At 29.8% G+C, this 23,048-nt stretch overlaps 3 protein-coding genes across 3 annotated transcripts; 2 read left to right on the top strand and 1 right to left on the bottom strand.

Moving 5' to 3' along the window:
• Positions 1-3,741: 3,741 nt before the first annotated feature.
• On the top strand, positions 3,742-5,557 carry BEE3 (BR enhanced expression 3). The gene is made up of 6 exons (XM_022053666.2): positions 3,742-4,264; positions 4,378-4,491; positions 4,657-4,722; positions 4,808-4,876; positions 4,996-5,073; positions 5,206-5,557. The coding sequence occupies exons 1-6, from the start codon at positions 3,839-3,841 to the stop codon at positions 5,299-5,301; spliced, it is 849 nt and encodes a 282-aa protein (XP_021909358.1). The 5' UTR covers positions 3,742-3,838; the 3' UTR covers positions 5,302-5,557.
• A 5,016-nt stretch (positions 5,558-10,573) lies between these two features.
• Positions 10,574-17,459, top strand: LOC110823411 (heat-inducible transcription repressor (DUF639)). Its single transcript, XM_088211511.1, has 10 exons — positions 10,574-10,823; positions 11,382-11,593; positions 11,802-12,036; positions 12,294-12,463; positions 13,471-13,613; positions 14,247-14,424; positions 14,517-15,096; positions 15,479-15,591; positions 16,406-16,649; positions 16,950-17,459. Exons 2-10 carry the CDS (start codon positions 11,403-11,405, stop codon positions 17,175-17,177), a joined length of 2,082 nt encoding a protein of 693 aa, XP_088067637.1. The 5' UTR covers positions 10,574-10,823; positions 11,382-11,402; the 3' UTR covers positions 17,178-17,459.
• Positions 17,460-18,650: 1,191 nt separating this feature from the next.
• LOC110823412 (VQ motif-containing protein) lies at positions 18,651-19,579 on the bottom strand. Its single transcript, XM_022053785.2, has one exon. It carries the CDS (start codon positions 19,523-19,525, stop codon positions 18,809-18,811), a length of 717 nt encoding a protein of 238 aa, XP_021909477.1. The 5' UTR covers positions 19,526-19,579; the 3' UTR covers positions 18,651-18,808.
• Positions 19,580-23,048: the final 3,469 nt, after the last annotated feature.

Genomic DNA, 23,048 nt, shown 5'->3' on the forward strand with positions numbered 1-23,048 from the left:
GTTGCTGGTTTTCAAGCTTAATGTATAGAGTAACATAATAAAAATCTTTATGGACAGAATTGAATGTGTAAAAGTTGGTAGTAGAGTTGATAGTATGTCTGTTGATAGTGTATACAGTTGTATTTCACGTGATATTACATGTATAATTGCCGGTCTATCTTAACCCTGAATAATAGAGTGTGATGGTGTTTCTATGTGCATGCATGACTTGAAACAAAATTTCAGTATTTGATCATAAATTTGTTATAAACTACACCATTAAAAAAAAAAAAAGGTGTTACATAATCAAATACAAAATTTTTCTTACTTTTATAATTAATTAACTTATCCGTTTATAACCCTTTTTATTATGTAAACTTTAGCTTATAAAATTTGAGCTACATGGGAAAATATATTATATCAAAATTTTAATTTATTATTATTATTATTTTAACCAAAAAAATTTATTACCGTAAAAATATTGTTTTCATTAAGAAATACAATAAAATTTATTTAAATTTAAAATTAAATTAATCACTATAGTCCAATTACTTAGTACCACTACGGATAACTACATCAATAAATTCAAGCCCACCTTCGAGACTGTTTATTTTGCAAACTTTATTTCTTGGCCACTAATTAACAATATGTATACATATATATATATATAGTTCTTAGTCTCAATTTTCATTTTCTTAAATAAACAAATGGTTTTTTTTTTTAATATATAGTTATGGATGATATTTTATTTCCTTTTCTACTTACAAATTATTTTTGGACTTTGATTAAAGTGATGTCGACTACATACAATTCAAGAAAACATTTTGTTTTTTTCTTCCTAAGCTTTTATTCACTGTAAATACACGTCTACCATATATTAAAAAAAAATAATTATTTATAAAATCTAATATGAAAGTGATCATGAATTAAAAAAATAATAATGCAATCTATTATATATTTTAACGAATTTATGGGCTATTCATTTTATTTTTAAGAAAATTATAAATTCTTTTTAGATGTATCTCCAATTTGAAAAAAAAAAAACAAAAACAAATTATTAAAATAGAAATTTGATTTTTTTAAAAAAAAAAATTAATTGATTTATTTAACTAAGTTGGCCTCGAATTTCAACTAATGCTAACTTTAGGCTTGCTTAGAATTTCAATTAAAATTAGAAATTTGAATTAAAATAGTAATATAATTTAACTTAAATTTTGTATATAATTGAAATTATATATAAATTTTCAATCACTAAATACTTTAAAGAAACTTCTATAAATGGAGAAAGAGTGTTCCATCCATTATTTTCCCAAAGCTATAGACTTCAAATTTGAACATTTCTAATTCTCTCCCATGCCTAGGAGGTTATTAAGCATTGACAATCACGAACAGAGGGAGTCAATTTTATACACTTCAAACCTCAATTTCAATTTCAATTAAATTTCGATTTCGACAATGTACATATAAAGTTAAACAAGTACAACTAATGCAATTTTATTCAAATACAATCACTTCAAAATAAATAATTATCACACCCATAAAATTAAATTAATGTCCTCATTAACCATACCCTATGATATAGATAGCTAAGTCCATCGTATTAACTTTTTGATTGCTTGACCTAATATAACATTTTCATTAACCAAATGTGGTGCAATATGCCTAAAATAAGACATTTTAGTTGCAACCTTGGATTATCACCACAAAAATTACAACTCGATTGTGTGGAGAAAAATGGGTTTTGGACTTTTCTTGAGTTAGGTATTGGAAGAAAATCAAGTTAGATGAATATTATATTTGAAGAAGAACATCAAGATGTGTATGTATCTTTATATGCGTGTTAGATGTACGAATGAGTTTATGGAATTTATTTCACGTTGTGATAATTAAATGTATGCTACAAATGTGTTCCCTAGCTAGCTAGTTTTACTAAGAAAGGCAAGCCCTAATGCCTAGTCGGGAGTTTTGACGAAGAAAAAGGAATTTTTTGGTTTTATTTGAGTTTTTATTTTTTATTTTTATTATAAAATCGTAAGATTGTTAACGAATTATTTTCAATACGATATTTTCATAACATATCATTTTATCAAATAGTTAAAATCAGTCGTAGTTATCAATTGATATAATTGAGTTTAATTCTTAGATTACATATATGGCTCGTGATTTCATGTTTTTTTTCTTAGTTTATTAAAAAAAAAAAATTAAAATTTAGTTACGCAGATTAGATTATTTAACTTTAATATAAGAAATATATATTCATTAAATATTTTTAGATTTTATTATTAAAATTGATAGAACTTAAAATACATCAAATTTTATAAAGTTTAAAAAATTTAAGTATCTAATTAGTAACTAAGATGATTTACTATGTTTTATTCAATAAATAAATAAATAAAAACTACCGACTATTTTTAATTAAATAACTAACCATAACCATCAATTTCTTTCTATAGTGTTGTGGTTTTGAGTTAGATTATGCATTTTCTGTGTATTACTGTTAGAAGTTTGATTTTATTATTAAAAAGTTATTATGTTATTATTGATGTACGAAAAATACTAATTATTAGAATAATTAAATTTTTATTTAAAAATATAATTCAATATCCATCGAAGCATTGACGGTAAAAAAAAACTCGATTTTTTTAGATAGTGGTGTGATTTTAATGTATAATTATTTTTATTATTTTCTTAGGGTGAGAATAATTGTATTAGGATTGATATAACAGAAAAAAATATTTACACTTGCAAAATAAAAGCAATGAAGAAATGTTGTAATCCAATAAGTAGTGAAAAGCAAGTGGGTTTGAAGGAATAGTTGGTTGAGATGTCCCTTTTATGTCCAAATGCGTCTTGCACCAATTATAACACACTTGTTATTTCAGACAGCTTTGTGTGGTGATGATGATCATGATACACCTCCCCACCCATCTAAATAATACTAATAACTATTTATTAAAGTATTATATTTATATATACACACACACATCAACATGTTCTACATACAAATAATTAGGATTGTTCTTCCTTCTTTCTAAATTTCAGTTTATTTATAATTAGTCAATCTTTGCTTTGTGTGTTCAAGATTCATAATCAACAAGCTACTGACTTTGAAAATGTCTTATTTATTTTAATAATTCACGGTGTTTTCATATTAGCTTCTGCTTAAATTTTCATTCCCACTTTTTTTTGTACCTCCAAATACTATTTTTTTTAAATACTATTTTACAAAATAACCCTCTTCTTATTTATTATTACCATCAAAAATTGGATTTTTGACATTTAATAATAATTTCAAATAATAACAAATATAGCCAAAAAAACATTGTATAAGAATTATATATATATTATATTATATGTACAAAATGGTTAAAAGGAACAAAGGGTTAAAGATTCATATATATATATATATATATATGTATGTATGCATGTATGTATTTTACTCTGTCCTTAGTAGTGGTTCCAGCATCATGTCATTTGTTGTTGTTGTTGTTGTTTTTCTTACAAAGGATCTCTTCATCAGCAACTCCACACTAGCAGAGCCGATTTCACATATATAGAGTGGGGCCCAAAAGCACATTTCATGGGCCCATTCTATTATTGGATATATCTCCTGAACCTGGGGCCCATTCAGCAAACACGAACCCCAGAAGCTGCTATTGCCACGTGGCCCTCTCAAAATTCTCTCTTTTAAAAAATAAATTTAGCCAATTAAATAAATTGTAACATTTATAACTTCATTATATCCATTGCAGTATAAATACGAGTCTCAGTCCTCGGTTTTCAGAAACACCCTCTCCCTGCCATTTTTCAAATATTCTCTGATTTTCTTTTTACATTTCGGAAAAAAGAAGCTTTAATAATGGCTGGCTTCTCAGCAGATTTGCAGAGCTTCAGATCCTCATCATTTCCTTTTATGGAAACTGATAATCCGAACGTGGAGTCAGTCAACCAATTTGCGGGGCTAAATCCCAGCAGTACAGCCATTGCAGATGCCTCAAACTTGGTCAATTTCCAAAGCTTCTTACCTTTCTCTGCCGAAGCCTTGTTTGGCAACCAAGCTCCTGATTTCCCTCCAACTTTCCCAGAAAATTTTCTGGGTATTTTCCAGGATTCCAATCAGAATGCAGTCATGCCTATAGTTTCTCAGCCCTGTGTCGCACCAAGAATTACTTTTAATAATCATGAAACCAAGAAAAGAAAATCAATGGAGGTTGTTTCAGAAAGCAGCTCCGGAATCTCAGCTCCTTCACCTCCAGTGTCTGATAGCGGGAGCAAGAGAAAACAAGTAAGTAATCAGCCCGTAATTGATATTTTTTAATTTTATTTAATTTAATGGGTGTGTTTATTATAAAATTTAAATTAATGGGTTTCTTTGAATCGGATGTTTTGAATTTGCAGAGTTCAGGAAGAGGAAAAAGAGTGAAGAGTAATGAAGATGAGAAATCAAAAGAAGTGGTTCATGTTAGAGCTAGAAGAGGCCAAGCTACTGACAGCCACAGTTTAGCCGAAAGGGTAAGATTTTTATTTTTTTAAAATTTATTTTTCTAATTAATTTAATAACTTAAATAATATAATAATTACCGAGTTGACCAACGTCAATTTTAATATCTTAAAAAGAGATTATGGGAATTAATTAAACAGTTAATTAATCATTGAATTGAATCTTCTTTTGATCAGGTTAGAAGAGGGAAAATCAATGAGAGATTAAGATGCTTGCAAGATATTGTCCCAGGCTGCTACAAGGTATATATATATGTATATGCAATGAATTTTATTCATAACCTATTATTCTTCACGCAAAATCTTATGTAAATTGAATATAATGCAGACAATGGGTATGGCGATGATGTTGGATGAAATAATCAATTATGTTCAGTCGTTGCAAAATCAAGTTGAGGTGAGTGATGATATTAATTAATTTATAGTTACGACGAACATATATTTTATATTAGTTTTTATTTTAATTTATTTTCCTAATTAGTTTATAACGTTTTGATTTTTGGAATTTGGATTCAGTTTCTATCCATGAAGCTTACAGCAGCAAGCACATTCTACGACTTCAATTCAGAATCAGATGCCATCGAAACAATGCAGGTAATTGCTAATTAATTCAAAATTTTAAATATTAATTAGACGATTATCCGTAATAAACTAATTAATTAAAGTTTTTTTGGTTTGGGTTTTAGTAGTTGAACTAAGTTTTGTGTGTTTGATTAAATTTTGCAGAGGGCAAAGGCAGAAGAGTCTAGAGAAATAGTGAGATTAATGAAAGAAGGTGGATTTAATGGAGTTGGAAATCTCTCTTCATCGTGGCCTCTCTGACTCTACTTTTGGATTTGACTCCTAATTTGGAAAATATACAAGTCTGTGAACATTGACGGTGGCTCCTCAATTTCCCCATTATAGATCAATTAAGCATATACCAAAAACTTGTAACAAGTGGAAAAAAAAAATAAATAAAAATTTAGAGATCATGTATACTTGTTAATTGCCAATCTTTACACAAAATCATCAATATATTTGTAAATCATAAAAAATTGTAGTAATATTATGAGTTTTTTTTAATCTGCTTTTCTAATTGGGTTCTAAAAATTTTGTCATTCTAATATCGATGTGTTTTGAAACAGATAAATCTTTATTTCTTGATTTTTTTCTCTTATTTATTTTGACGACCAAGAATTTAACTCTCACTATATTTATTATTCTCCTATTTTTTTTTTTTTTTAAATCAATTGAAGCCCTTCTTTTACCACATCTATAGGGCTGGTTTACGGTATCCATGACTCTTCACTTTTATTACAAAACACTTATCTAGCCAATATTTAAATAAGATTTTACTATATTTTTATAGTTTTACAATCTTCTTTACTTGTCTGACTGTTGTTGAACAATCTTTAAATATCAAACAGATTTCTTTATAATACAATATTTATAAATTTAATGAAAATTCAAAATAGAAATTAAATAACTAAGTTGCAACTAATTTAAGAATCTATATTTTTTTTAAAAAAAATAATCTTATTCATGTGGTTGTTACTTACATGTGAAAATATCATTATCTTCTTAGTTATTAATTTATTTATTTTTTGTTGTTGTTTATGCTAATGGTGTATTTATTAGGATCTTTATAAGTTGATCATCCGACAACATAAATCAATGATACCATTTCATCTCATGTAAATGAACCACAACCAAACATGATTTGAATACAATGTTTCATGAACATCCTTAAATCACATGTGTTAATTTGGACTTTACCCATTTATCAACAATTAAGTCTTAATTTTATAATTAATTGATTTATTGCATGCGTGGACACTAACAATTATAATCAATTCAAACCTTAATTATTTATTAATCTCTCATTTTCAGTGCTTAATAATTCTATGAGTCTAAGATAGTGATATATGACGAAAAAGGCAATAATAATTTTTTTCCTAATATTTTATTAAACAGATTCCATATGCTGATTATTCTTCCAAATTAATGTCAGATATTTATCATTAGATAATTAAGAAAAATAATTTTATTTATTTATTTTTTTGATCAAATAAATTATATTTTTAGAAATCGAACCAACGTTTAAATTTATTTTAATTAAATAAGATATAAATATTATCAAATAATATGGACAATTTACATTATCATTCTAAAATTTTTTAATTTTAAATTAATAATTAAATCACTGTATAATTAATCAAATATTATAAATAAATAAAACGGTTTAAATTGTGTTTTCTTCTTAAATAAAAATAAACGATACATAAATATCAATCGTGACAGAATAAAAAAATAATATCGAATTGAAATAAAGACAGTACCATAACACAATTGAACTCGGAACTAGCTAGTTAAACTAAGGCGGGTAAAGAAACAAGTTGTTTAATATTATGACCACAAGCAGACAGGTAGTTCCCATGTCTGTGTATCCGTGTAGGGTCGCTTAGCAAACTACTTGTTTCTTCCCTCCAACAACTTGTAGGGAAGAAAAATTTCGGGGGAAAAAAAAAAAATCCAATTTGTCGCTAAAATTCAGTGTCTGTAAATCCTTGTTGGGAGCTAAGACCGTGTTTGTCCCTACAAAAAAAAAAAAAAACCAAGAATTTTTATTTTTATTCTTCTATAAAATTTTTAGTGACGAAACCAAACAAGTCGACTGCTGAAGACAAACAAAATACTATATACATGTGTGTATATGTATTGGATCCCCACAGAGAATTGATGAATACAGTAGATTTTCTGGACGTTGCCAATTCATGAAGTGAATGATTGGAGATGAGAGGCTCAATCAAATTAAATTATATAAATATGTATTATTTTTTGTAATTATATAAGTATATTTATATATTGGGTGTTTAGAGTGAAAAGGATAATTAGAGGGTAGATGCAGTGCATTCCTTAGATTGTGAGGACAGCTTCAAAATGGGTCCACGTTTGTGCCCTAAAGAGAGTAGGGCAATGTGGGTTCACCTCCCTCCTCTCAAATGTGAAACCTCCTTCTATCAGAAAGCTACTTTTGATGTGTATATACATATACATATATATATGCTTGTATGCAATTGAACATTACCATGGTGAATTATGTACTTGGAATACCCAAAAGAATAATGATTTATAATACATTACAACTCTTATATTCATATTTGTATTAAATTACGGTAAAAATTTTTTATTTATAAGTAAATAACTTATATCTTTACAGATTTATTTATTTTATAAAATTAATAAAAAAAAATTTATTATCTTAAAAATATTAATAGTTATTTATCAGTATTTCAATTGACGATTTTTCTATCATTAGGATATTAGATTTTTTCATCTTTTAGGTTTTTTAATTATGTGACCGGATAATTTCAATTTAATTTGAAGTATATTTAGAGAATTTATTTTATTTTTAAAATTTAATTAAATAGACATATCATTTTGCCACTCCCAAAATCTTTCTTTCTTTTGTTTGACCTTCTTTTGACCTGGTCTTTTGTCTTGTTTCTTGTGGCATATGCATGAACTAGGCAAGGAGATAAGCCAAACAAGGAGGACCCATTTGTTAGCTTAGTGGATAGGAGAGTCTAGTGACCATATATACATTTATGTACATATATATATATATATTAGATTGAGGGTCACATATTAGGTGAAAGTTGGAGATAGAATTAGCAACTAACATGGGCAAGTTCAAAGATCCAGCTACAGAAACTTAATTCTTTACTAAAAGCTTTCTCAAAGTGGTTGTGTTATATTCATATATGTACGAATATGTGTGTTGATGTGGCTTCTCTCAAAGATTCTGATTTTAATTCCACTAAAAAAATGGAACCAAATGATCAAATGGGATCTCCTATATATACATACATATATATGCATGCACTTCCTGATTTCAAACTTTATAAATCCAATGTTCAACTAAAAAGTTGCTTTTTAAGTAAATCCCATTAATTAGTCGGCATAATCCGGATCAAACGTGGCAAAAATATGGCGATTAATCCAAAAATTAGGGTCTTATATGACAATGGCAGCAAATAAAAGTGATGTGACCTATATAGAATTTTATTATTCTATTAAAAATTCTATCATAAGTATGCAATTAAGATTTTATTGAGCTTAAGTGAAGTGTATGTATATATACACACACACACACACACACACATATATACGGTCACTCGTTATTCAATAATGCAACATATTATATATATCTATATATACATAATGTGTTGCATTATTGAAAGAAGTGAGTTTTTTATTATTACATAACTAACGAATTGGTTTGCTATATATACACTATTCAAGTAATCGAATATTAAAGTGCTCACTTACAGAATTAAATATACTCATGATGAATTCTATCTGTGTGTGTGTGTGTGTATATATATATTATATGCATGAGTACATACATATAGCAATCATATAAAAAAAGCACTCAGAATCGTTGGGCATATCTTTTAAGCCCATCCCTGTTGGACCAAAAGCTTTTGAGAGCTTAATTAGTGGGGACCCAAGTCTTCTTCTCTCACTTAAACTGCTTTTTATTTTAGTGATGAAGAATTATTAAACTAGCTTATTTTTTCTTTGATTAAAACATATAAACTGGTTGTAAATCAAGAATTCAGCATAATATACATATACATATATTTATTTTATATGGTAGGATACTACAATCCCAAACAGAGGAAACAAATTAAGATACAGAACGAGGGCTTTATGGGTGATCAATATTTTTACCCTAATTAATGAATAAGATTGTTCTTAATTAGCTAAATCAAACTATTCTTAACGTAATTAATCATATTTAATTATGAGGTATAAATATTTGAAAGCTTTTTTGTCTGAGAATTGTACCGTATGAATATGCACAACAACATGATTAGCATTCTCGTTTCAATCATCTTTAAAGCTAGCTGGATCCAGTGTGCGTGTGTATGTATATACACATAGATCTATATACAGATAGTTGATGAGCAGCCATGTCCATGGTGGAGTGTGTGTATATATATATATATATATATATATATATATATATATATATATATATATATATATATATATATATATATATATACTGTTGAAAGCGAAAGGAGAAGAAGGAAACAAAAATGGAGAATTTAGACGTCAAATCTTGAAACATGTTTACTCCATGATGATTCGTCATCCATGTGTCTTCATTTCTTGCTACTGACAAAAATCAACCAGTGCATATATATAATTCTGAATTTTTAATATATTATAAATAAATAAATAAATAAACAAATTCTGAATTTTTAATAAAAATAAATATTTTAATAAATTATTTTTCAATTTTTTAATTTTAAAATTTATTTATTTTAACTAAATAAAAACAAAGTAATACAAGTGGCAGATTTACCCAGAATTTTTTTTAAAAAATTGTTATAGAAATTTATTTGTTAGTACTCAAGACAGGCCTTTTTATCATTTCATGTTGGGCTTTGATTAGTTGGGCCCAGATGTAAAATGGGCTTTTATTTTTGGGCCTCATAAAAGCTTCTTTTTTTTTTACATGATAAAATTACAATTAAAATACTTAAAACATTTATGTATTATTTAAAATAATTAGAAAAATTTCTCTATTTTTTTTTTTTTTACATTTAAATGTATTTTGAACTTTTGATTTTGTTTAAATAAATATTTCAATAAATTAAAAATTAACAGTGTTAGCCGTTAATGAAAAAAAAAAAAAATCTTTCAATGAATTGAAAGAAAAAATTAAAAGTTCGTAAAATTCTTTTTGTAATATAAAAATTATTTAGTGTTAAAATAAAAATATACCCTAATAATCCGCTCTAAAGATTATAATAATAATAATTTATTTTTTAATTGTAATTTTTATCATTATATAATTAATGAGATATAAATGATTAATTATTTGTAGAAAAAGTCCCAGCCGAAATTAAAAGGTTAAAAAAGAAAATAGCAATAATTATATTCGCCGCTCAAGGCCAGATCTAATAGGAACGGGGTTAGGCCTTTCGACGTCGGCATTCAATAATATTTTTGACTTTTTTGTACGTTAACGAATCAGATATGAGTGCGTCGCGGCATCCAGTAGACCCGGCTGTTTCTAATCATAACCCGGTAACCTGCTTGCCTCATTGTAGACTAGTGAGAGAGTTTACGAACAGGGATTTCGTATAGGTCTCATCCAAGCTATTGCATCATATTCCCATATAATCTCGCTCGGTAAACCCAAGATCACGACAGAATCATGAATGCCCATAGTAGAAGCAGCTTCGAACTCTTCTTTTCTGGTTAGGAGCTAAATGTAATCTAGCGAATATGGCGGTTTGGTGAAATGGATTTGAGAACGACAGCTTATTTGGAGTTGATCCGAGGTGGGTTTTCTGGAATTTTGTTGTAGTAATATAATTTAATGTTTGACGCTTGGTGGGTTTTAGTCGGAATTTTGAAGTAAGTGATTTGGTTTTTAGGTTAGTTGAATTCATTGAAGTAAGCTTTTTGGAGGAATTTAATGCTATAAATTTGAATGAATGTCGAGGTTTTTAGTTTTCGTTGATGGGTTGATTTGGGAGGCTGAAACTGAGTGATTGCTGAACGGGATACTGGATTTTGAGTAGGAAGTTGTTACTGTAATCCAATGAATCTGTTAACTGGGTTTTGAAAATGTAAGATACTTAGTTGGTTTCCATATTAGATTATCTTGAGAAGTTGCTCAAATTTGGCGCCCTTATTGAAAAAATTGGTATTTTCAAGACCAAAGTTTTGTTGTGCAAATATTAAAAGATTGGCAAGGCAGAAAGCTTAGTGTTACTTTGGTTTTTAATGGAGTAACTTTTGACTTATCATATTGGATGAGTGGACAACTAATCTGCATCAATTTATTGCCATGAAATTGAGTTTTGCTAATCTAAATTCAATAATTTCTGTGGCAGTGTGGTAAGTTGACACCAAAGATGGCTATGGCTAGCAAAACCAGAAATATCCTTGAGGGTTTGGTTAAAGAAGGATCGTTCAAATGGTTGCTTACAAAACGAAGTCCATTTGACGAGGACTTTGAGGAGATGGGGAGATCTCCATCTGCACAGACAAACTGGATACCAGAGCTCTCTCCTGTTGCTAATGTAGTTGTACGTAGGTGCTCAAAGTAAGTGTATCATTTCCTTACTTGTCATTGTTACTTATTTTAGTTGAATCTATTCATGCTTAATGTTGATTTGAAAGTGTTTGTGGGGACAATTTAACAACTACCTCATATATGTAATAATTCTTACGTGCTCTTTACTTTTTATATAGTTTGTTTACCCTTTACTTTTTATGTAGTCCGTTTAAGAGTAATAAATGGAATGGTGCAGAATCCTTGACATTTCGTCAACTCAGCTTCAAGAAAACTTTAATGTAGAGGCTTCTGAGTCCATAAAGCATCCAACACGGTATGCAAAAAACTTTTTGGAGTTCTGCTGTTTCAGGACACTTGCTCTGTCTACTCAAGTAGTTGGTCATCTTGCTGATAAAAAGTTTCGACGTTTAACATATGACATGATGGTAGCATGGGAGGCTCCCGCGGCATCCAGCCAACCTTTACTTAATGTAAGTTCTATTGGTTTAGAAATTGTGCATCTTTGACATAAGGTCAAAATCTTTGCAGCATTTATTGAAGAAATTTACCCTGAACATGCTTCTGCACTATCTAATGTTCCTGTGCACACATGTATGAACCACTGTGTGTGTATGCATCCAAATACAGACACTCTAAGGAAGAGAATTTTGCAGGTTATTGTGGCTTCAGTATTCATGCGGAGTTTGCTATTTGATTTTAATTGCTGTGGTCCTAATCTCTTTTGCAGATAGATGGGGATGCATCAGTTGGTGTGGAGGCCTTTTCTCGAATAGCTCCTGCTGTTCCAATTATTGCCAATGTTATTATCAGTGAAAATCTTTTTGAGGTGCTTACATCGTCAACTGGTGGTCGGCTGCAATTCTCTGTCTATGATAAATACTTAACTGCACTAGATAGGTAACTCATGCTCCATATGGTTGACCTTTTATTCATTATTTTTCTTCTTTTCTCTGACAACTAGTTTTTGGAAGGTCGATTTCTTTTTCCATGAAGAAATTTTTATATATTTATATTGATTTTCTTTTTTCCTTGGTAAAAGGGACTCCAACTACCTAAGAAACTAAATATCTAAAGAATTTAGTCTAGTTAATTTTTCGAATTATCTAGAGAGTGTTCAAGGCAAGATAAATGATTGAAATACATATGATATGGAAATAAAATTTCGGAAATTAATCTTTCAAACAAGGAGGGTCTTTGGCTTTCATTTTTCTGGTTACATTTCCTTCTCAAGTGTCAATTACAACTTACTTCCAAATTTTATAACAAGTGCACTAAACAAAATATCATGTCATTGCATTTTTAACATAAAAATTGGCAAAGTTAAGAGGGTAAACATCACTGGTATGGAGTTTTTTCTCTTCTATCTCTCTTTCTGTGAAATTCATGACTTTCTTTCAAATGAATCCTCATTCTGCATTAGATATCTCCTCTGCCCATATCATGTTGGGTCAACTGTAGTTCTTAATTCATCTTGTGGTGGCCTTAAGCATTAGATACATTCATTTTCCATAGCCATGTCATGGTGTGTTAATAATATACCTGCAGTTTGTCTTGTAAATGGCATTTCCTTAGATGGGAAAAAAGGTTGGTGTTCTGTGCAAAATAATGGAACAATGTTCTTTATGTTCAAAAATGCTTAGGTGTTTCCTCACCATATGAAGGAGATGACGTTGGATAAAAGATATAACTTAAAACTATGACGGGTATTGAGTCATATATCCAAATTGAGAGTCTGGACTCTGAAGGGATCAACTAACATTCACTGCCAGACTGGGTGTATTAAGTGAACTTGCTTACCTCTTGAGAAAAAGAGAACTTAACTAGGAAGATAATTCCTCTATAATATTAGCAACCTAATTAACTGAAGCAGTTTTAAGGATGTACTGAATTGTTCATCTCTGTAGAGCAATAAAAAAGATGAAGAACCAGTCAGAGTCGTCTCTTCTGTCTGGTATTCGATCGTCAAAAGGAGAGAAGATACTGGAGGTTGATGGAACAGTCACCACACAACCAGTTCTTGAACATATTGGTGTATCTACATGGCCTGGTAGGTTTGTATGATAAATAGTTTTATACTTAAACTTTTAGCAAAAAGGGTTTAGGGAACATTGTTTTTAGATCTTATGTATTTTGTTTAAAGATCATTCTCTTCTCTATGGGGAAGACTTACTGGAGCTCACTGATATCTTGGCTGAGTCTCTTTTTGGTAATTTTTCTCTTTCTATAGCCTTGTACCTGGGCAACATGTCCTGGCTGCCGTTTATTGAAATTTCTCTTTCCCTATAAAAAAGAACTTTATGTCAAGGAACTTGTCTGCAGTTTATACAGATCATAAGCTTCCTTGGTGCCGTTTTATTGAAACTTCTCTTTCTCTAAAAAAGAAAACTTTATGTGAAGGAACTTGGCTGCAGTTTATATGGATCATAAGTTTTGTTTTCTCTGTATTTTTCTTTTTCAATTTTCTCTTTTTGCTTAGGGATGATCCCCTTTTCTCTTATGTTTCTTAAGTTTCTCTTTTCTCTCTACTAAATTTCCTTTTTTCATATAAAAAAAGTGTCCCACTAAATTTCCTTTTTTCATATAAAAAAAGTGTCCCTATGGTCCTTCTTTACTTAGGAATATCTCAATTGCATATGGAGTTAACTTCACCTTTTTTTATCTTATTTTGACATTTCTGCAGGTCGGTTAATTCTGACTGATCATGCATTATACTTTGAACCGCTCCGCGTTGTATCATATGATAAAGCAAAGAGATATGATTTATCAGAAGATCTAAAACAAGTTGTTCGCCCCGAGTTGACTGGACCATGGGGCACCCGACTTTTTGACAAAGCAGTCTCCTATAAATCAATTAACTTGTAGGGCATGATGTTATCAATTTGCTTTATAGTTGATAAACTACAATTTTTAACATCTTGGTGAATTAAGATTATGTCTGCATCTCTTGTAGGTCAGAGCCAGTGGTTATCGAGTTTCCTGAGCTTAAAGGACATACTCGACGTGATTACTGGCTAGCTATTATACAGGAAATCTTATATGTTCATAGATTTATAAACAAGTTCCACATCACGGGAGTGGAACGTGATGAAGCACTTTCAAAGGCTGTACTTGGAATTCTTCGAGTTCAAGCTATTCAAGAAATTAGTGCTGCGAATTCAGTCCATTGTGAAGCTATTCTCATGTTTAATCTATGCGATCAACTTCCTGGTGGAGATTTGATACTGGAGACTCTTGCAAACATGTCAAGCTTAAGGGAAGTAGACCGCAAGAATAACTACACTGCTGGAGGGGGAATGCACTCATTATCTGCTTTGGCCATGGTTTCTAACTTGGGGTTTGTGTTTGGAACAAGTTCAAATAATTCCACGGAGGCTGTGCTTGTTGTTGGTGAGATAGCTGTTGGTGAGATGAGTTCATTGGAAAGAGCAGTTAAGGAGTCTAGAAACAATTACAAAAAAGTGGTGCATGCAAAAGAAACAATTGATGGTGTCAAAGTGGATGGCATTGACACCAACCTGGCAGTGATGAAGGTACTGCAAATTCGTACTTTTTTCGTTTTCAATTGTCTCTACTTTCTTGTTCAACTGTTTAGGCTAAAGTGTGGGGTAAGGAGGGCAAGGTGGGGTTATGGAATCTGATGGCTTTATCACTGGACTTGAGTAGTTGGGAGCAATAACTCTCTCTCTCTCTCTCTATATATATATATATATCTGTCTATCTATCTATCTCTCTCCCTCTCTAGAAACATTCACGACATGCATGTCTGCTGATATTTTCAATTTTAATGTTTTTATTATTAACATGGTTTTGCTAGCTTTATGAGATTGAATGGTATCTTCAACCATTCCATCCTGCCATTTTATTGTACCTCAACTTTAGTCTCAATATTTCCTCATTTTAATGTACTTGCAGGAGTTAGTGCTTCCTGTTACGGAAATTGGGAAGTGGCTTCTTTCCTTGGCATATTGGGACAATCCTCTGAAGTCTATGGTGTTTTGTTTGGTTTCTACATTTATAATTTGCAGGTAACATGAACTCAAGAAACATATTTTTGCTCACTTGGCAAACATCTTGAATAATGTGTTTAGTTATTTAGTTTAGTTTTTTTTTTTTTTGGAGATAAAAAACAAAATTTTTTAGTGACCATAGTAACTCTACCGAAATCAAAGCTCTTCCATTTAGTGGTGTCAATATTAAGTAAACAATACATGCTTGGAGTGCTGAACATAAAATGGAGGATTATATGAGGCAGATGTCAAGAAAATCTTGCTTTAGGTGTTTGATTCCTCTGCTATACTCTTTATATGATCAGCATTATAGAAAAATAGACTGAAAGGTTGTTGAAGTATTACTCCATTATTATGCTGAAGAAGTAGTGGATAGCAGTGCATAGTATTAGAGATACTTGGTAAAAGCTATTCTTGAATGCTGCAATGCAGAGAAACCTCCAAATAAACTGATTGCAAAAGAAATAGTGACGTGGAATCTTATTGGAGAATCATCGGAATTTTACTTAAATAATATTTCCTGAAGAACCCTAATTGTTCTAGTTTATGAATCTGGCATTTATAAGCTTTTTTATACTGAAGGCTGGATCAACTCCAGAAATCAGCTTAAAAAGCTCTTCAGAAGCTTTTCAAATGTTATTCTTTTTTATTTTACTCTTGGAAAAATGATCCTCCGGATTTAGATTACAGAGGGCATTTTAGTCAGTCTCAATTGCATAAAACTTGTTATTAGAGTTGCTTGATCATTGTTTGATTATCTCCACATACTTTCTCCTACATGTCATTGCCGTGGATATTTCCTTAAAAATCTCAGAGGTTTTGCATTTTGTAGGGGATGGCTAGGCTACACTTTTGCAGTGATGATTACTTTTTTTGCGGTCTTCATGATAATCACAAGATTTTGTAACCAAGGAAGACCTATGGATGGACTTAAGGTAATAGCACCTCGACCCATGAATACAATGGAGCAGCTCTTGGAGGTCCAGAATGCAATTTCTCAACTTGAGCAGCTCATCCAGGATGGGAACATTGTTCTTCTCAAGTTCCGGGCGTTGTTGCTGTCCATTTTTCCTCAGGTTTTGCTCTCTTACCCGATCCTCACCTAGGTTCTGCACACACAACTCTGTCCTCATGGTAATATTTATAGACTGCACAGATGATAGTCATTTGTTTTTTTTTAGTGTAAAGTACACTTTTGGCCCATGCCATTTGATACTATTACACTTTATCATATGTATAAAAGGATAGTCTGTGATTTTTATTCAATTGCCTGGCATATAAACGTATACTATTTGATATGCCAGGGTAAAAGTATTATTACAGTTTCTTTTGATTACTAGATAAAAGTCTTGTCTGATCATGTGTTTATATGCCAGGCAACTGAAAAATTTGCAGTTATTCTCCTGGTCTCAGCCTTGATTCTGGCCTTGTTACCGGGTAGATACATATTTTTGCTGATCTTTTTGGAGGCGTTCACGAGGTACTCGCCTTTAAGGAAAGCAAGTACCGAAAGATGGATGAGGAGACTGAGAGAGTGGTGGTTCAGCATACCGGCAGCTCCTGTGGTTCTTGAAAGAGAGAATGAAGATAAAAAGAGTAAGTGATACATATGTATATATTCGTACATGTAGATTGTATAGTAGTCTCCTGAGAAAGAAAACCGGAGCTCCCAACATTGTGCTTCTCAAATGTAAGATTGTGAATGAAGAAAAATAACAAATCAACATATTTTCTTGGTTTGAGAAGTTCATAATGTAAAGATGTAAATGGTGAAGAGCATTTAGAATGGTGTTTCTGCTGCTTTGCAATTTTTTTGTTGAAATAAGTAAAACCACTTTGTACTGGGACTTGGGTAAGGGTAATATAGTTTTGGCATTTTGTTTAAATTTAAGATTAAAATCAAAAGTAGGAATTTTTTTTTTTTTTTTTGTTTATAATGCTTTTAATATACTTGTAACTCAAGATTTAATTTTGTTGATGACATCTTGGGGATAAGGCATGCTTTTATCGTAATTAAATTACCAGAATTAATTAAGGGAATTCCTTAATTGAAAGACAATTGAATATATTTAATTGAACCCAAAAAAAAAGAAAAAAATTAGATGTTAATTAGTGAATTGTACTTCTGTGGGTTCTTAGATTTTTTTATTTTTTATTATTATTTTTTTTTATGTACCTTTAGCTTATCTAATTATATAATTTAAAAATTTTAAAATTTAAATAAATAATTACAGAAATCAAATAACTTAAAATAACTTGTATGTAAATTCATAATTATCAGGACTTTCTTTTTTATATACAAAGAAAAAATATATTTACGATAATAATTCAAATTCTTAATATTCAAATCCAAATCATACATAACACAATTACAAATTATAATAAAAAAATATTTAATTATCCAATAATCTTCAAAGTTCAAATTTAATATTAAATAACACTGAATTGTTATATAAATTATTAAAATTGATGAGTTTTATTTGAAGATTTTATTTATAAGTTTATATACATTCCCATCTTAAATAATTTCAAACACATTTTTAAATTCAGTTAAAATTTGTATATCGGAAACTTGTAGAGTTTGTTTAGAAAGAGATTAGTGTATCTATTTCTATAAATTATCTATATATTTTATTTAAAAATATATTTACTTAATTCGATTTATTTCGTTTAAATAAAAGAATTAGTAGTCAAACTCTACTCCTCCTTGATTAGAATTTCACTTTTATTTATTTATTTAATATAATACTATTTTATTATGTGTAAATAATTTTTATCAATTCATTTGCACTTTTGAGAACATCCAACAATTATTTCTCATTCACTGGAACCATAAATTTAACAAGAAACGAAATTACAATAGAAAAACTCTGTATACATTCATAAAATCTCAAGTTTTGTTTCCTAATTTCCTAAAAAAAATAAGAATAAATTATTTGTTTTAAATATTCATTTACTAATTTAAAAAAAGTAAAATAATTAATTAATGTTTTAAAAAATAATTTAAAATTTTTATTAATTTATTTTTAAAACATATATTTCAGCCCTTTATTTTTAGAAGATTAAGAAAATTAGAGTTTAAAACAAATAAAAATGTTAAATAATAAATAATTAAACTCTTCTGTCACTTTTAAAATTTTTTATATCTATTCGAAAAAAAAGATGAAAGTAGAACCTCTTATTATCTTTTTGTAAAAAGAAAATCTATTAAAAACAAAACCTTCCCATCGGAACTTCAGTACTCGCGAAACTCATTTATTCCATCTAACCCAGAAGACGACGTAGAAGAAGAAATTGAACTCCTCATGCTGGGAGGGAAGAACACCGAATCTGCGTAGTTATAAAATGGCTGATTCGCGTACACAAAATGGTCCACCGGATTCGGCGTAAACACCGGAAGATTCGTCAGGTAAGAACTGTTCGCCGGCGGGTCGAATATCGGCGGCGTCACGAAACACGAGTTCACTTGCCCGTCTCCGACGTTCCCTCCGCAGTTCTCGTCCGTTATCACCGAAGACGACTCGTTATCGTCATTTCCGCCGCCAATCACAACCTTGTTGTTGCCACCGCCGTTCCTATTCTGATCCTCCTCCGCCGTTGTCACTCCGTTTTCCGGCTTTCTCTGTTTAGCTGCGGCATTGTCATCGTCGGAGCGAGACAGCCCGGTGAGCTTCTGCACCAGCGCCATGAAGTCCTTGGGGTGGGTGTGGATGATCTTGGGCGAGTGAGTGTAGATGATGACCGGGTGGCGCGGCCTTGTTGGGCCGAGAGTCGAAGACGCCGGAGACGACGAAGAAGATGAAGATGACGGCGATGGAGAGAGAGACGAAGCCGAAACTGATTTCTTGATCAGGTGTGAATCTTTGCAAATCTTCAGTGGTGGTGGGCATGCTCCATTAATGGTGTTCGATCTCTTTGCATGGTGGCTTTCATGGAACTGCGATGGGCTCATTTTTCCTTTTTCCTCCGTTTTTTCTCGTTTGGATAACAAGAAAATTTAACAGAAGGCCGTAAATGGCTTCTTTATAAACTTAAACAGATCCTGAATTTTTGGTAGTTAAATCCATAAGAACCATATATAGAAGGTCTATATATAGAAGAATCATAAATTTATCTATTTAAGCCCGTTCTACTATGTAACCAATCATTTACTGCCACGTTATACAATTAAACTAAGCATGTTCAAGTAAAGGGCATTATTGTAAAACTCTCACTGCAAGTGGATTGGGGATTGCAATACCTTGCTGATGTGTCAAAACGTGAGTGGTTAGCGGGAAGCTGTTAACGGTACCCCGCGATCTGGTTTTACGGTTTGGAAGTGGCGGCTTTGGCGGGAAAATAAGGTTGGGCTTCTCGGGAGCAAGATTGCATTTGCCACATTTGTTAACTGATTTAGCCACACGCATATTCTGCGCGTATGTTCACGCTCCCATTGAAGGGGAAGAATCTACTCATTTTTCTCCGCATAAGATTCTCTCTAGAAAACCTTAAATCAACACTTTTTTTTATTCTGTGTAGTAAATTTAGTCAGACTTCATTTAGAAAATGGATATTTAACAAATGCCGAATTCTGAATCTTATTGGATGTATATGGAGATATTAAATCACAAGTAACAAATTTTTTTTAAGGAATATTTACTTAATAACTATATAATTAGATCATAAAAATTTATAATATGATTGAAAATATTTTATTGACTTAAACAGAATAGTGTCTTGTCCTAAACATGATTTGCTCTTGTAAATAATGTTTCAATTGATATAATTTTTTTTTTTAGGTAGAACAAAATTAAATGAAATAATATTTCATTGGACTTGTCAAAAATCCTAATTCTGTTATTGTCATAGTTGTAGAGATTTATTATTAACAATCAACATATAGATTTATTTTTAAAAATATTATATTAACTAAATATATTTTTTTTAACAGATATTTGGTAAATAAAAATTAATTTGTCATTCTACATCAGCTGAATTAATGAATTTTTTTTTTTATTTATAAGAAACTGTAAGTTTTATTTAAAAGTAATGAATCAATTAAAAGTTGCAAAAATTCTAATTCGAAATTAGACTATTGATTGGATGATAATAATAAACATCTAATAAACGTATTTACTATCTACAAAAAGATGATTGACTATATAAAATAGAGCTCTCTTGTCCCTTAAGAAGCAAACTTGAGTTGAGAGTTTTATATTACAATCTTAATTTGGTAAATCATGAGAATTGATGACATGAAAAACATAGATCAATCAAATACCAAAAGTTTGAATTTTTTTCATATATCTTGTGAGATTATAATTATTTTCTTCACATAGACACACTTATAAATTGAAAATAGCTACTGGAATTTTTTTAAGGTAAAAACACATATAACTCAATTTGTATGAATAACTTTTTTTTTTATATATACTTTTATTATAATTAAAAGAATAATTCAATGTAATCAAAATAATTTTAGCCAGCGAAAGAAAGTTTATATTTTCTTTTCAATTTAATGTATTGATATATAAATTAAACTATAATAACTTTAATGATAAGATTTTATTTGATATTCTCATGTGGGTCCCTCAGGACTATATTATGCTTCCAAACACATTACCTTTTGCTATACTATTTATATTTTTACTAGTTTTTCTATTAATGCTTTTGATTTTAGCATATTGTATTCATACGAATAAAAAGCATGAATTACATCAATGCCAGCTAGAGGACCCTCATTCCCATTACAAACAACATCAATAACCTTACTAAAATATAAATAGTATGCATTTCGATCATTAATCTTCCCATCCTTGCATTAATATTTGTTTATAACATAACCCTTAAGCTTTTTCAACATATAAAACAAGCAAGCTAAATATAAGGCACCAAGCCCCATCGTTATTCCAACAAACATCATTTATTATTGCTTAGTTTGATGTTACCCTTCCATCAATGTTTAACTTACGAGGATTGAGGTAAAGGTTTTAATATCTCACTAAGTAGTCCATCGTCTCATCCTTCAATCTAAAATGAAACTTATATATGTTAATATTTATTTGAAGTGGTAAAAAATAAACGTCTTTATAATATTTCTTAAAATAAACACTTGATTGTGGTGCTCATCTTGTAGTATTGTCTATTTTCACATTGTAATAACAAATGGATAATCGCAAAACACATGCAACATAATTCTTTTATGGTGGTCATAATTGGTAAACTTTACGTCATTAGTTAGTATAACCTCTTCTAGCCCTTATGATATTCATTCGAGGCCTGTCAATGCAACAAAATCGATAGTGTCTGGAGCTTTGAGCTTTCAAGTTTATTTCTTTTATCCCTTTATCTCCTTATTATGAAAGTTTATCTCATAAGTTAATTACACGAGCACCTTACTCTAATGAGAATTAGACAATATGATAAATATTTTACATCTATTTACATATAGGTATTAGATTACAATATATTGTTAAACTTCTAAAAGTAGTAATACGTCGGTATTATATTCGATAAGAACCAATTCTCATATATCGGTATATATGTTACTCGTAGGTTTATTCCTTCATCATAGACAACTACATTCTCATAGGTCATAATGAATTTATCAGCAGTCAAGACGTTATATCATAAGAATATCCATCAACCATCCCCAACTTTCCAATAAGTGTTTTATTATAAAGTTTCCCATGCCTCAATGATGCTTTTTCAAGTTATATGACTTGAGTCTAGAATCACAACATCTAGTAAAAAATATTTTTAATTAGGTATTCACTAGTTAATATCTCCATAAATAATTACTTCTTCTACCTTAATATAGCCAACCAAGCTTAGTTAGAAGAGCTTTATTAGTGCATTGTAAAACAAAAAGTGAAGTTTATTGGATTAAATTGATTAATCTCAGGAAATCACTATAAAACTCTTATTTATGAATAAATAAGTTAACTTTTAAATACATTTATTTTATTATAATAAGATGAAAATTAGGAGAAAAATAAATGAAAAAAGATACTTGGTTCATAATATAATTTTGTTTAATTGAGGGTACTACAAATTAAAATTTATAAACTTTTTTTATTAAGAGATATAACATTTTAATAATAATTATTCTTAATAAAATTGTTGAAGGGATATTTGAATTATGTTTCCATTTACTATCGCCAAATAAGCTTTCGAACTTTAAACTTAATTATGAAATAAAAGTGAGTAAAATATTTTTTTTTTATAAAAAAATATAGAATAAATGTATTATTAATTTGGTTGAAATTTAATGTAAATTTTAAAAAATAAAATAATGAAGTGATTAAATATTTTTAAGTACTTATTTAAACTTAATCATCCAATATTACTCTTCATTACTAACATATTCTTTTTAATTTTTGAGAAAAATATAATCACATTAATAATAATTCAAGCACGTAATGAAAGTGATGCATATCATTTTTTTCCTTAATAAAATATGGTAGATGTGAATTACGATAAAAAGAAAATGAAAA

Source organism: Carica papaya, chromosome 9, assembly GCF_054855325.1.
Source record: "Carica papaya isolate Zhongbai chromosome 9, ASM5485532v1, whole genome shotgun sequence".
In the NCBI taxonomy this organism is placed as follows: Eukaryota; Viridiplantae; Streptophyta; class Magnoliopsida; order Brassicales; family Caricaceae; genus Carica; species Carica papaya.